At 37.5% G+C, this 13,182-nt stretch overlaps 1 protein-coding gene across 1 annotated transcript in view; it reads right to left on the reverse strand.

Moving 5' to 3' along the window:
- Window positions 1–13,182, reverse strand: part of LOC126470070 (protein Hook homolog 3-like) — a 204,900-nt gene that overhangs the window by 35,552 nt on the left and 156,166 nt on the right. Inside the window, exons 11-12 of the mRNA XM_050097578.1 lie at window positions 12,175–12,315; window positions 4,700–4,887 (exon numbers count right to left, since the gene is read on the reverse strand). Coding sequence (XP_049953535.1) covers window positions 4,700–4,887; window positions 12,175–12,315 — 329 coding nt within the window. The remainder of the gene's footprint in view (window positions 1–4,699; window positions 4,888–12,174; window positions 12,316–13,182) is intronic.

A 13,182-nucleotide genomic window follows, 5' to 3' on the forward strand; every position in this document is an offset into this window, starting at 1 on the left:
AACGAAATTCAGTTAAAGATCATTCAGTGCTACACTTAAGTCAATTCAATTATTGACAGAGGCGGAAAAAGTAGGCGGTAACAAGTAAGAAATTCTACAAGAGTTTCATATTGACATCCACAGAGCACCGGTACAGAATAAAGGAAGCAATAAAACATATTGAGGGTGCAAGAATTTCTTAAAATTGCTTTACTGATAGTCTAGTCCCTGTGGATGTCAATATGAAATTCTTGTAGAATTTCATACTTATTACTGTCTACTTTTTCCGCTTCTGTCAATAATTGAATTGACTTATGTGTGGCACTGAATGATTTTTAACTGAATTTCATTGTGAATCTTCACGCATTGCTAAATTTGCACACTTTCATGGTAGGTCAGCAATGGTAATCCAGTATGATTGGTCTGAACGATGACACAGACCATTTTGTGAGCGAATGTGCATAATATTTTGCTAATTTGTAATAATCTGGGGTACTTTGTCTTACTAAAACAGTTTTGTTACCTCGATAAGCTGAAATTCATTTTTATTAGTACAGTTCATACTAATAAGCGTTTCTTCTTTCATTTATATCTTACATTTACGTGTTGTGTTTAACACACTGATCAGCATTAATATAGTCTTACACATGATTGAAAACAGCCTGACAAAGTTCAGATAGTTTTTCAATTCCACGCCTATGCATAGTATGTTGGTAGCACTTCGTCGCCTTGCCTGTTATGCTGTGTAGCAGACTTTAAAGCTGTGTGGATCAGCATAACGAAAAGGAGAAGGGTCTCGCTCATTTTGTCCATGACTGTACTGTAGTGCTGTACCTTTTATGTAACAGCTTATGACTACATTCGTTTTTAAAGCTTTCTGACTTTTCACAACTGATGATTAAATGTGATAAAAACAACAAGTGTGACTAATTACAACTATTTTTTAAAAAATCATCCTTTTACCTTTATGTCAGTAATATTTCCTCCATTTTATCTCATTATAATTACCATTTATATTTTCATGACCTCCAACTGCAGTTTGTAGCCAGCCTTAAGAACATTTATAGCCTACACTTAGTATAAAGATGAAACCAAAACTTTAGTTTCACAATCAATCTGGTTATGTCAATAGTGATCTTAAGCTAACAACTGAATGTTTCTGTGGAGGACAGGTTTACATGTTTCTTAAGTGTATCCTACAAATTTATTTTAGAATAAAAATAAAAATTCTGAGGATTGAAGATGTTTGCTAAAACCACATGATGAAAGAGTCTTCCCTACACATATTTGTTCAAAGATCACTGCCTCATGTTTTTTCTAAAATGTGTATTAGTGGACGACATCTGCTGGAACCAAAAGTACAAGGTATCAGGAGGTATTAATGGTTACATGTTCACTCAGCGAACTAAAATACATTTACTCCGAAAACTGAGAGTTCAGTAAAGTATACCTTTAGTTTACAAACACTTCTAAAAATGATTTTTACTACCTGAATATCTGCGAATGTGCGAGGAGAGTTAGATTCAATGGGAGCAGGGAATGAAAGAATAAGCCTTATGAAACTAAGAAAATAACTTCACTATGAAATAAAAAGTAACCAAGAACTACAACAAAGGCAATCTGTTTGATACTGCATATCTGTGAAACCAAAATCTGTTGGATCCCTTTGACATGCTGTCCACAATGTGGAAGAGACAATACCCATCAAGCTCATCCCACTCTTTGATGGCTGTCTGCCTGAGGTAATTCAGTGTGTGATCGGTGTTCCTACAATGATACACCAGAAGTTTCAACTTGTCCCAAGCACATTTGATTGAGTTCATGTCGACAGATATTACAGGCTATTCCATTCAGTTGATTCCTGCCTCCTAGAGAATGTGGTATGCTTGACATTATTGTCTTGAAAAGTGGATGCATTATCAATGTACACTCCTCAAATTATGCCAATCACAATGAAAGGTGTCTGAAATCTGTACATGAAACTGGCCAAAAACATAACTGACCTAACTAATTGCTGAATCCTTGGGATTGCAAACCAAATATGTGCATTAGTACTTGGCCATCTTCACACTCTTCTACAGTGATCATCATGCATCAGACAAATCCTGCACTCATCAGTGAAGAGAACCTGACACCATTGACCCAGGTTCTACTCCAGGTGTTTTCCCTTGCCAACTTACTTGTATAGTGTGGTGGTGCTGGGGGTTTGTAATGATCAAATTGATCATGTGGAGACAGTTGTATACTGTCTGAGTTCACGCAGTTTTCCTGGGGGCCTCCAAAACGCAGTACACAGTCCTGTTGTGTACTCCTCAGAGTACCTATGAGCCATAATTTGAAGGTAACAGTCAGTAACAGCCATCGTCACACTTTCATTCAGTAACTATGAGACAGATATTTAATGTTTAGTGTCTTATGATCACTGTTGTGTCTTATAATCACTGCCGTCACTGTGATGTACTCCGATTTGGCAGGCAACTTCCCTGTCAGACAACACTTGTTGTCTTAAAGAGACAATGTTCTCAATCTCTACACTTAATACAAGCCTTCAATTCATATTGGTCAAATGAACAATGTACATAAGTCACATTTTCTCATTCATGATTGGAGGAATGACACACATTACTGAGCTATACTGAGATTACAGGTTTACTTTTACCTCCATTAAGCTCTACCGAGGAATTTCCTGTGGTTAAAACAGTAGTGAGGTCAAAAACCAAAGCCTATGCTACGCACGACGGGGGCACAAAACCTTTATGAACAGTTTACATATTACCATGTTACATAAAAATTCACCAAACTCTTATAAAACGAGCCCAAGTTGGCATTTACTTATAAACACAACGTAGTTTTCCAGCACAATATGAAAGGGGTCTTAGCTGTGTTATCCTCTAAAATTATCCTCTACAATATCCACGAGTGAAAATGTAACAGTGCAGCAAGAGAGACTCCTCAATCACAAACCAGCTGGCCAAAGTTTTTCAGTAGCTTACTTGATGTGGAAAACATTTACGTTCACTATCTACATGAGTAATGAGTATTTATTTTATTTACAGCTACTACATTAAAACACAAGGCTTTATTTTCTATCCAATTACTTCAATTTCTGAAATGTATCTAATTTCTGTAGTAAATGCAAAATTCTACAAGCCTATGGTTAAAACTGTGGAATCATATGCTAACAGTAAAAAGTAATTATGCCTGTTGTGTGAAAAATATTAGCAAATTGATGAAACTTGAGCATCTCCCAGTGTATCAAGTGTCCAAATAAATTTATTTCAGGAACAGCTACATATAAGACAGCAGGCAATTTCCTACAAATATAGAACCTGAATTTTATTTGAAGCAATAAGATGTACTACTCCCATTTCTATAGCCCTTGATCTAATCAGATACAAACATACGTAAAGTGATCATGTCTTCCTGTTCCCTTGGGAAAAACTATGCTGAAACCTAATTATAGAGTAAAAGGAAAGAATGAGATAACTTTCATTAATGCCGAATATCACAGTCCCCCCAGAAATAGCGATTTTCAGCTTAACAATATCAGCATCTGATTTCAGCCAAGTTCACATTGCAATTAGACAAATTATTATCATCTTCAGATTCCCACTATGGTAGCAGGTCCTTTGTGTCTTATTATTGGTGGTCTGTCACTTCCTTTTTACTGCTGCTATATGTGCTGCCATTGAGCATACTGTCCACAATTTTAACTCTCTTTCTCCGTGCTTTTAAATCTCCTCCTCCATCACTTCCTCTCCCCTTCCATGTATCCTTCTCAGGAGGTTTCTGTAACTTCTCTCTACCTTTTTTTTTAAATATATGCCATATTCAATTCTTTTTTAGTTCTTCCATCTGGGTGCCCTTTATCCACCCAATGCCTGGTCGGAACTAGTACGTTACTTTACCTATTTTGTGAAGAATCAAGTACATCTCCATATAGGTTATGGTGTCACAACCCCAGAATGCATTTTAAAGTTACTGCCAGCACCACCATCCCCTCAGGAGAACACTTCTGTTTGTGACTAGTGTAATCACATGGGACACTGTTTTTCAAAGTGTCTGCACACCGCACATTTGAGATGGACCTGTATTTACTTAGGTGGATGTTGAAAACTATCTAAAAACCACATCCACAAGGCAAATTCAATCCAGGGCTGGAATGCCTCCTCATGTCCTGGAAGCAGGTGCTTTCAACATGCTTGGCTCTCCTCCATCTTTGAAATCATTTCCTATGTAACCCTTTGCTTTTTTGCCCTTTTCACCTTTATGTATCCCACACTGTTCTGCTCAGCTTTCATGATTCCTTCTTTCAGCATATGCCATATATACTGATCTTATCAAGTGGTTCTAGTGCTAATAACCACAAGTGATATCATTTTTGATATATTTCCTTTTCTCCGTATATCTTCTAAAGATCACAATTTTCAGTTTTTCCATGAAATATGCAAACTGTGATCACCATTATATCAGCACCTGGTGATGTGTGCACCTTCTTCGCTCCATTTCTGTACCTTTCTTCCAAATAATGACTAATAAATAACATAATATACATAAAAATGTTGCAAGGGACAAAATAATTTTTGGAAGATTACCTCATTCATATAGCACCACACAAGTATTTTCCAAATTACTTCAGTAACTCTGATGTAATAACACGTTAAAGGAATATGAGACCCTAACATTTAATTCCTGAATCTGTTTAACAGAAAATGCTTACTGTACTCATTAATTGAAGATTCAAGGTCTTCAAGCTGTGATGCCAATCGTTCCTTCTCAGACTGAATGACTCTCAGTTGTTCCTGGAGTGTGGTGACACAGTGCCGCAAACCAGTTCCACCACTGTCATCACGCTCATGTGCCTCCTCAAGCTGACTTTCTAGCTCCATAATACGTTGGTTTGCAAGTCTGAAATCACAAATAAAACCAATTGAAAAGATTATTAGGCACATAAATGGTAAAAGTAAGTTTAAAACACACAGTACAACCATGATATTACAATGGAGACACACTAGCTTAGGCTCCATTAAACTAACACATTTGAAAAAAGTATCAGTGATGGACCAAGTCAAGGGAAGTGCCAAATTCAAAAATTATATTCTGAATAACTGAATAATTGCAACATTTGTCATTGTAGAATCTGTTACTGCAGCTGCTGATTATGATCACTTCCTGAAATATGTTATCTCGAGTATATTCATACTGATACTTTTGATATTTACTTTTTTATTAAGTTTCCCTGGTGAGGTTATATATTGTCACACAGATGTTTACTGTTTAAATGTCACAGGTGTAATATCTTGGCTCCTGTAGTAAATACAAATGACTAGCCAAAAAAGCTACACTGAATTCCGGGTCAGCTTTGCTGGCTGCTGTCCTCTCATTACCCAACTTCACTTTTTCTTTAGTGGTATAAGTATCAAAATTCACTTTAATACCTCTGAATCTACTCCCAACCACCAGTTTCAATAAAAACAAAGCTTCATTTGCTTTACATGTGCAAATAATCTTAACAGCATTCCCAGGGTTTGAATTTTTATTTTCTTCTTTTCAATAGCCACACAGAAACTAATAATATTACGATTTTGTCACATCTTTGTTTACTGATGGAAGTTCCTATGATTTCTCTTTCAATACTCTGTTGTTTGCTGCTGTGGTCTTCATTTCAATGACTAGCTTGATGCAGCTCTCTATGGTGTAGATCCTGTGCTGGTATCTTCATCTCTGCACAATTACTGCAACCTACATCTGTCTGAACCTGCTTTCTTCATTCAAGCCTTGGTTTGCCTCTACAGTTTTTAATACCCACACTTCTTTCCATTACCAATTTGAAAATTCCTTGATACCTCCAGATGTGTCTTATCAACAAATCCCTTCTTTTACTCAAGTTGTGACACAAATTTCACTTTTCGTCTGTTCGGTTCAGTATTTCCTAACAAGTTAGATGATTTATCTATTTAATCTTTCAGCATTCTCCTGTTGCATCACTTTCAAAAGCTTCTATTCTCTTCTTGCCTAAGCTGTGTATCATCCACATTTCACTTCCGTACAGGGCTACCGGGCAGACAAATACTTTCCTAATCTTTATATTTATTACACTATATTCGTTTGTCCTCTGTTAGAATATTGCTGCGCAGTGTGGGATCCTTACCAGGTGGGATTGACGGAGGACATCGAAAGGGTGCAAAAAAGGGCAGCTCGTTTTGTATTATCACGTAATAGGGGGGGAGAGTGTGGCAGATAGGATACGTGTGTTGGGATGGAAGTCATTAAAGCAAAGACGTTTTTCGTCGCGGCGAGATCTATTTACAAAATTTCAGTCACCAACTTTCTCTTCCAAATGCGAAAATATTTTGTTGAGCCCAACCTACATAGGTAGGAATGATCATCAAAATAAAATAAGAGAAATCAGAGCTCGAACAGAAAGGTTTAGTTGTTCGTTTTTCCCACATGCTGTTCGGGAGTGGAATGGTAGAGAGGTAGTATGATTGTGGTTCGATGAACCCTCTGCCAAGCACTTAAATGTGATTTGCAGAGTAGTCATGTAGATGTAGATGTAATGTTAATAAATTCTCTTTCTAAAAAATGCTTATCTTGCTACTGTCAGTCTACATTTTATATCCTCACCATCAATCATATTGCTGCTCAAACAGAAAACTCATCTACTACTTTTAGCATTTCATTTTCTAACCTGCCAGATTTAATCTGACTACATTATATTGCCCTCTTTTCACTTTTCTCAAGACACTATACATTTCATTCAACTGATCTTCTAGGCCTTTGATATCTTCAACAGAATTACAATGGCACTGGCAAACCTCAACGTTTTTATTTCTTCTGCCTGAAATTCAATTCCCTTTCTAAATTTCCCTTTGGTTTCCTTAACAGTTAGCACAATATAGAGATTGAATAGTGCTGGAGATAGGCTACAGCCCTGTCTCACTTCCATTTCAACTACTGCTTGCTTTCAACTCTTATAACTGCAATCTTGTCTTTGCACAAGTAGTAGATAACCTTTCACTCTCTGTATTTTATTCCTGCTACCTGCTATTTCAGTAACCTATGTACACTGTTCTTCCAAGCTTCCACACAATTATCTACAATTCAGGATTCACCAAACATCAGAAAACACATCGGAAGCCAATACCAAAGGTGTACAATGTGTCCCAACATTTTAGGGTCAAAATTGTACAGATGGTGCAGAATCATAAACCTGGGACAGTCAGAAATGAAAAATTAATTTTTTCTTAGCATAAAAAACTGACATGGATAATTCAATCATGGGAGCAGCAAATAAGGTCCTATCATATAACCTTAAGCAATTCCAAGTCACAACCTGACAGAGAAATGTTGCTAGTGATCTGATAGCAGCATAGTGTACAGATATTATTCCAGCCATAGCTGTTTTGGCAGTTGAAAATATCATTCGTATTAAAGGAAGCCTTGTCTGTGGAAAATTTAAATCACTGAAGTTTGGCACTGCACTACTGTACTTAGTAATCCATTCACAGAGCTGACGTCTGAGCTTGAAATCATTTGGTATTATTGCTTCTACACACTGTTTGTTATACAGGTATTACTGCTGCTCCACCAATACTCTGCACGTTACATTCTTCAAAGTGTACAATTACTGGCAAGCTGACAGGTGCTTATTGATATATCTCTCTCCACATAATCAAGCATAATTTCTACAAATTCTACACTTTTGCTGAGAATCTTGGCCGGCTCTCCTGTGACTTGAGTGACACTATTCCTCAGACACTGATGTGACAGAAATCATGGGATAGTGATATGCATATATAAAGATGGTGGTAGTATATTGTGCACAAGGTATAAAAAGACAGTGCATAGATGGAGCTGTCGTATGTAATCAAGTGATTCATAGGAAAAGGTTTCCGACATGATTATGACTGCACAATGGGAATTAACAGACTTTGAACACAGAATCGTAAATGAAGCTGGACACATGGGACATTGTATTTTGGAAATCCTTAGGGAAGTCAATATTTTGTGATCTACAGTGTCAAGAGTGTGCTGAGAATACCAAATTTCAGGCATTACCTCTCACCACGGACAATGCAGTGGCCGATGGTCTTCACTTAACGACTGAGAGAAGCGGCAGTTGTAAAGAGTTGTCAGTGCTAACAGACAAGCAACAGTGCATCGAAATAACTGCAGAAATCAATGTGGGACATGTGATGAACATATCCATTTGGACAATGCAGAAAACTTGGTGTTCACAGGCTACGGCAGCAGATGAATGACATAAGTGCCTTTTCTAACAGCAAGACATCACCTGTAGTGCCTCTCCTGGACTAGTGACCATATCGATTGGACCCTAGATGACTGGAAATATGTGGGCTGGTCAGATGAGTCCCAATTTCAGTTGGTAAGAACTGATGGTACAGTTTGAGTGTGATGCCGACCCCAAGAAGCTGTGGACCCATTATCAACAAGGTCTGTGCAAGCTGGTGGTGGCTCCATAATGGTGCGGGGCTGTATTTACATGGAATGGATTGGGTCCTCAGGATGTTCAGCTACTTGGAGACCATTTGCCACCACTCATCGATGTCACATTCCCAAAAAACAACGGAATTTTTATGGATGACAATGTGCCACGTCATCAGGCCACAATTGTTTGCTATTGGTCTGAAGAACATTCTGGACAATTTGAGTGGATGATTTGGCCCCCAGATGACCTGACATGAATCCCACTGAACACATATGGGACATGATCAAGAGGTCAGTTTCTGCACAAAATCCTGCACTGGCACTGCTTTCGCAATTACAGACAGCTATAGATGCAGCATTGTTCAATATTTGTTCAGAGGATTTCCAGTGATTTGTTGAGTCCATGTCGTGTCAAGTTGCTGCACTACGCGTGGCAAAAGGAGGTCAGACATGATATTAGGAGGTATACCACGACTTTTGTTACTGCAGTGTATGTTTTAATCTGTGGTAATGAGGCAGTTTGCATACAAACACCTCATGTGCACTGATTATTGAAGACCTCATGCCACCTGTAATATTTATTTCTGACTATTGGTGCCTTATTTCAAAATTGTCAGTTTATGATCTTCTACTGACCATAAAGATTTGGGATACACCACAAATTCAGTCACAAAGGAATGACTCCAAGATGATTGCAATCAATACACATCCATCATTATTTTCCTCTTTCTGTTTTTGCCAGTAGTTTCACTTTGTATTCACCTTCTCCTTTTTACCGTAATCTGCTATACTATTTTATCCCGCCTATATATTGTTTGTGTGTCTATCGACCTGCCAGCGCTTTTGTTCGGTAAGTCACTTCATCTTTGTTTTTATATACAAATATCATGTACTGTACATCAGGAGATGAGAAACAACAAAACACCTGACCAAAAGCAAGTGTAATGCATTCAGCTGTTGAGACACTCTACCACACATCTGAAGGGCTCTGCTTCACATTCTTTCGACACTGACACTTGTAATCACATTCTTGCATCTGTAGAAGTCACCCAGTACTCCATCATAGCCAACATGCTTGTCAGGTTCCAGAATCAACATAGGGAGATAAGTCATTGGTGATACAAAGTACCATTGTAATCTTTTATGACAGAAATCTACTGGTGAGAATGGTAATACACTGTAAGGATTTTGAATCACATGATCCCAATATAAGATGTAAAACTGCCAATACTCTTCAGTAGTGGTAGACACAGAAGGAGATATCTACATTTACATTCATCCTCTGCAAGCCACTGCATGGTGCATACCCATTCCTTTTCTGATCCATCCACAAACAGAGTGACAGGAAAAAAAAGTCTATATGCCTCTGTATGAGTCTTAATTTCTCTTATCTTCGTGACACTTAATAAAAATGTACATTGGTGGCAGTAGAATTGTCCTGTAGTCAGTTTTAAATGCTGGTTCTCTAAATTTTCTCAAAAGAGTGTTTTCCCAAATGAATGTTGTCTTCCCTCTAAGGATTCCCACATGAGTTCCCCAAGTATCTCTGTAATACACGCATGTTGATTGAACCTACTGATAACAAATCTAGCAGCCAGTTTCTGAATTGCTTTGATGTCTTCCTTTAATATGACCTGGTGGAGATCCCACACACTTGAATAGTACTCAAGAATGGGTTGGACTAGCGTTCTTGTTGTGATCTCCTTTACAGATGATCTACACTTGATCTACACTTTCCTAAAATTCTTCCAATAAACCAAAGTTGACCATTCACCTTATGTACCATAGTTGTTAACATGATCATTCTATTTCATATCACTTTGCAATGTTGCACCTAGATATTTAATTTATGCAACTGTATCAAGCAACACAACACTAACACTGTATTTGAACACTAAAGAATTGTTTTTCCTACTCATCTGCTTCAATTTACATTTTTCTACATTTACAGCATGCTGCCATTCATCACACAAACTAGAAAGTTATCTCATATCATATCAGTGACGACACCTTCCCATACACCATAGCATCATCAGAAAACAGCTGCAAAATGCTGATCTCCCTGTCTGTCGGATCATTTATGTATAGAGAGAATAAGAGAGGTCCTATCACACTTTCCTGGAGTCCTAACAATACCCTTGTCTCTGATGAATGGTCACGGTTGAGGACCACATATGTGGTTCTATTACTTAAGAAGTCTTCAAGCCACTAACATATCAGGGAACCTGTTCCATATGGTGACAAACTCTTTCCGTAAACAGAGAAATATGTAATCTGCCTGTTGCCCTTCATCCATAGTTCAAAGGATATCATGTGAGAAAAGCGCAAGCTGAGTTTCACATACGTGATGCTTTGTAAATATCTGCTAATTTGTGGACAGAAGTTTTTATGTCTCAAGGAAATGTATCACACCCTAACTCAGAATATGTTCAAGATTTCTGCAGCAAACCAATGTTAAGGATATTGATCTGTAATTCTGTAGGTCCCTTTTACTCTTCTTATCTATACAAGAGCCACCTGAGCTTTTTTTCAGTTACTTCAGACTTTGCACTGAGCGAGAGATTCGTGATAAATACAGGCTGAGAAAGGGGTTAATGGCGTAGAGTACTCTCTGCAAAATTGAATTGGGATTCCATTCGGACCTGGTGACTTAACTGTTTTCAACTCTTTCAGTTGCTTCCATGCCACAGGGATGCCTATTAATATGTCCTCTATATCAGAGTCTGTGCGACTGTTAAATGATGATAGATTTGTAGGACCCACCGCAAAATTTAATACTTCACTTTCCTTTTACTGGCTCCTATTGCCACACCAGACTCGTCAATGAATGACTGGATAGAAGCCTTTGACTTGCTTATCAGTTTTAATGAGGACCAGAATTTTCTGAGGTTCTCAGCAAGATCTTTTGCTAAGGCGTAAAAGTGGAAGTGGTTGTATGCTTCGCACATTAATCTTTCCTGTGCATGGCATTAGTGAAAGTATGCCTATGACAAAAGGCTAAACTGTTATATGACTGGGCTAATTGAAACCTGAACCTGATATCTATACATATGAATTTTGTTAATGAAATAATATAAAAAATTTTTGACCAAGACTAGATATTTTAAGTCAGTAAAATATGATCGACATTATGTCCACAAATAAATAATTTTTAAAAAAGGTTCCTGTTTCAAATGCAAGGTGTTCTGTTACAAATGACTGAAAATCTATTTGCAGTCACAATTAAAGAGAACTACATAGTAACAAATATTTTTACATTCTGGACTCAATAAGTGAAAACTTGCTTTTTATAGGATCTCACATATGTGCACAAGATACACTGAACACTAATAATGTTGAGGTTAGTAAATACAATAGATAGGTACCAGTAGCTCCATACAAGCTTCTGAAACAACATATTTTGTAAGTGTTTAAATTTTTCAAGCACAGTCCTATTAAAAGCAGAAAATTAGATGCCTAAGTTGAATGCTGTTCATATTATTTTGCAACATGTGTCACTCAAATGAACAATTCGGGTGCCTGCCGCCTTCTCTTGAACAAGTCATTACAAAGCATGAGCTTACTGGACACCAGTAAATTAGTAGATTATTATAAATTAGGAAGTATTGTTAGAGAAAAACAATGACAGCCAAATCAGAGTAAATCTAAACATAAAATATAAAAACACAAAAGTCAAATATATAGGATGATGATATTTAATTTTTTGTCACACATATGAAATATGGTTACAATTTAGTAAAATACCTATTATCTGCTCGGAGCTGTGAAACTCTTTTTGTCGTATCCTCAAGCATTGCTTGCACAACTGATAATTTTTCATCATCATCACCTCTCTGATTCAGTTTCAGCATCTTGTTTTCATGCTGCAGCCTCAGAAGTTTTTCCCTGCACAAATGCAAAATCAAATTATAACACATTTCATAAGCAACGATCTCATACCTATTCTTCCAATTACATACAATGGAAACACTAGAAAACATTAGAAAATTGTCAGGTATAGAAAGCGTTAAGATCAATCCTATTCTACAGTTAATTATATATCGCTACTAAGTAATTTAGCAAAAAAATTACAGAGCTCTTAAGAAAGCATACCTTAAAAATATAAATCTGCTTGCTCTGTCACCCATCAACATAAAAGGAAACCACACACCCTCAGACGTACACAAGACACAGTAACCAAAAATGAGGCAGAGTTTTATTCCTGTTCTTATGCAATCACATGAGCAATAACAGTTAACACTGTTAAGTCCAGGACAAATATACAGAATTTCAGGAAACCATATAATCATTCATCTTAGATAAACAGCAATATGAAAAGGAAAGATTGCTACCTACCAACAGAGGATTCTTTGAGTGGCAGACAAGCACATTGAAAAAGAGACTGCTAGACGTTATTAGTAGTTATCAGACTACATCCTTCATCAGATGTAAAACACACACACACACACACACACACACACACACACACACACACACACACACACACACACACACACAGAGAGAGAGAGAGAGAGAGAGAGAGAGAGATACATACATAACTTACACACATGTGACCACTGTTGTCTATGGGCACTAAGGCCCATCTGTGACTGGGTCTGAGGTGCGCAACAACCTTTGCTGGCGACAGGGAAGGGGGGGGGGGGAGGATATTGTGGGTACAGAAGAGGTATTGGGTGCATACAGAGAGGGATAGCAGATTGGATAGGAGTGGGGGAATATGCTAGTGCTGCCGTGGGAATGGGCAAGGATATA

Source organism: Schistocerca serialis, chromosome 3 (assembly GCF_023864345.2).
Source record: "Schistocerca serialis cubense isolate TAMUIC-IGC-003099 chromosome 3, iqSchSeri2.2, whole genome shotgun sequence".
Lineage (NCBI taxonomy): Eukaryota > Metazoa > Arthropoda > Insecta > Orthoptera > Acrididae > Schistocerca > Schistocerca serialis.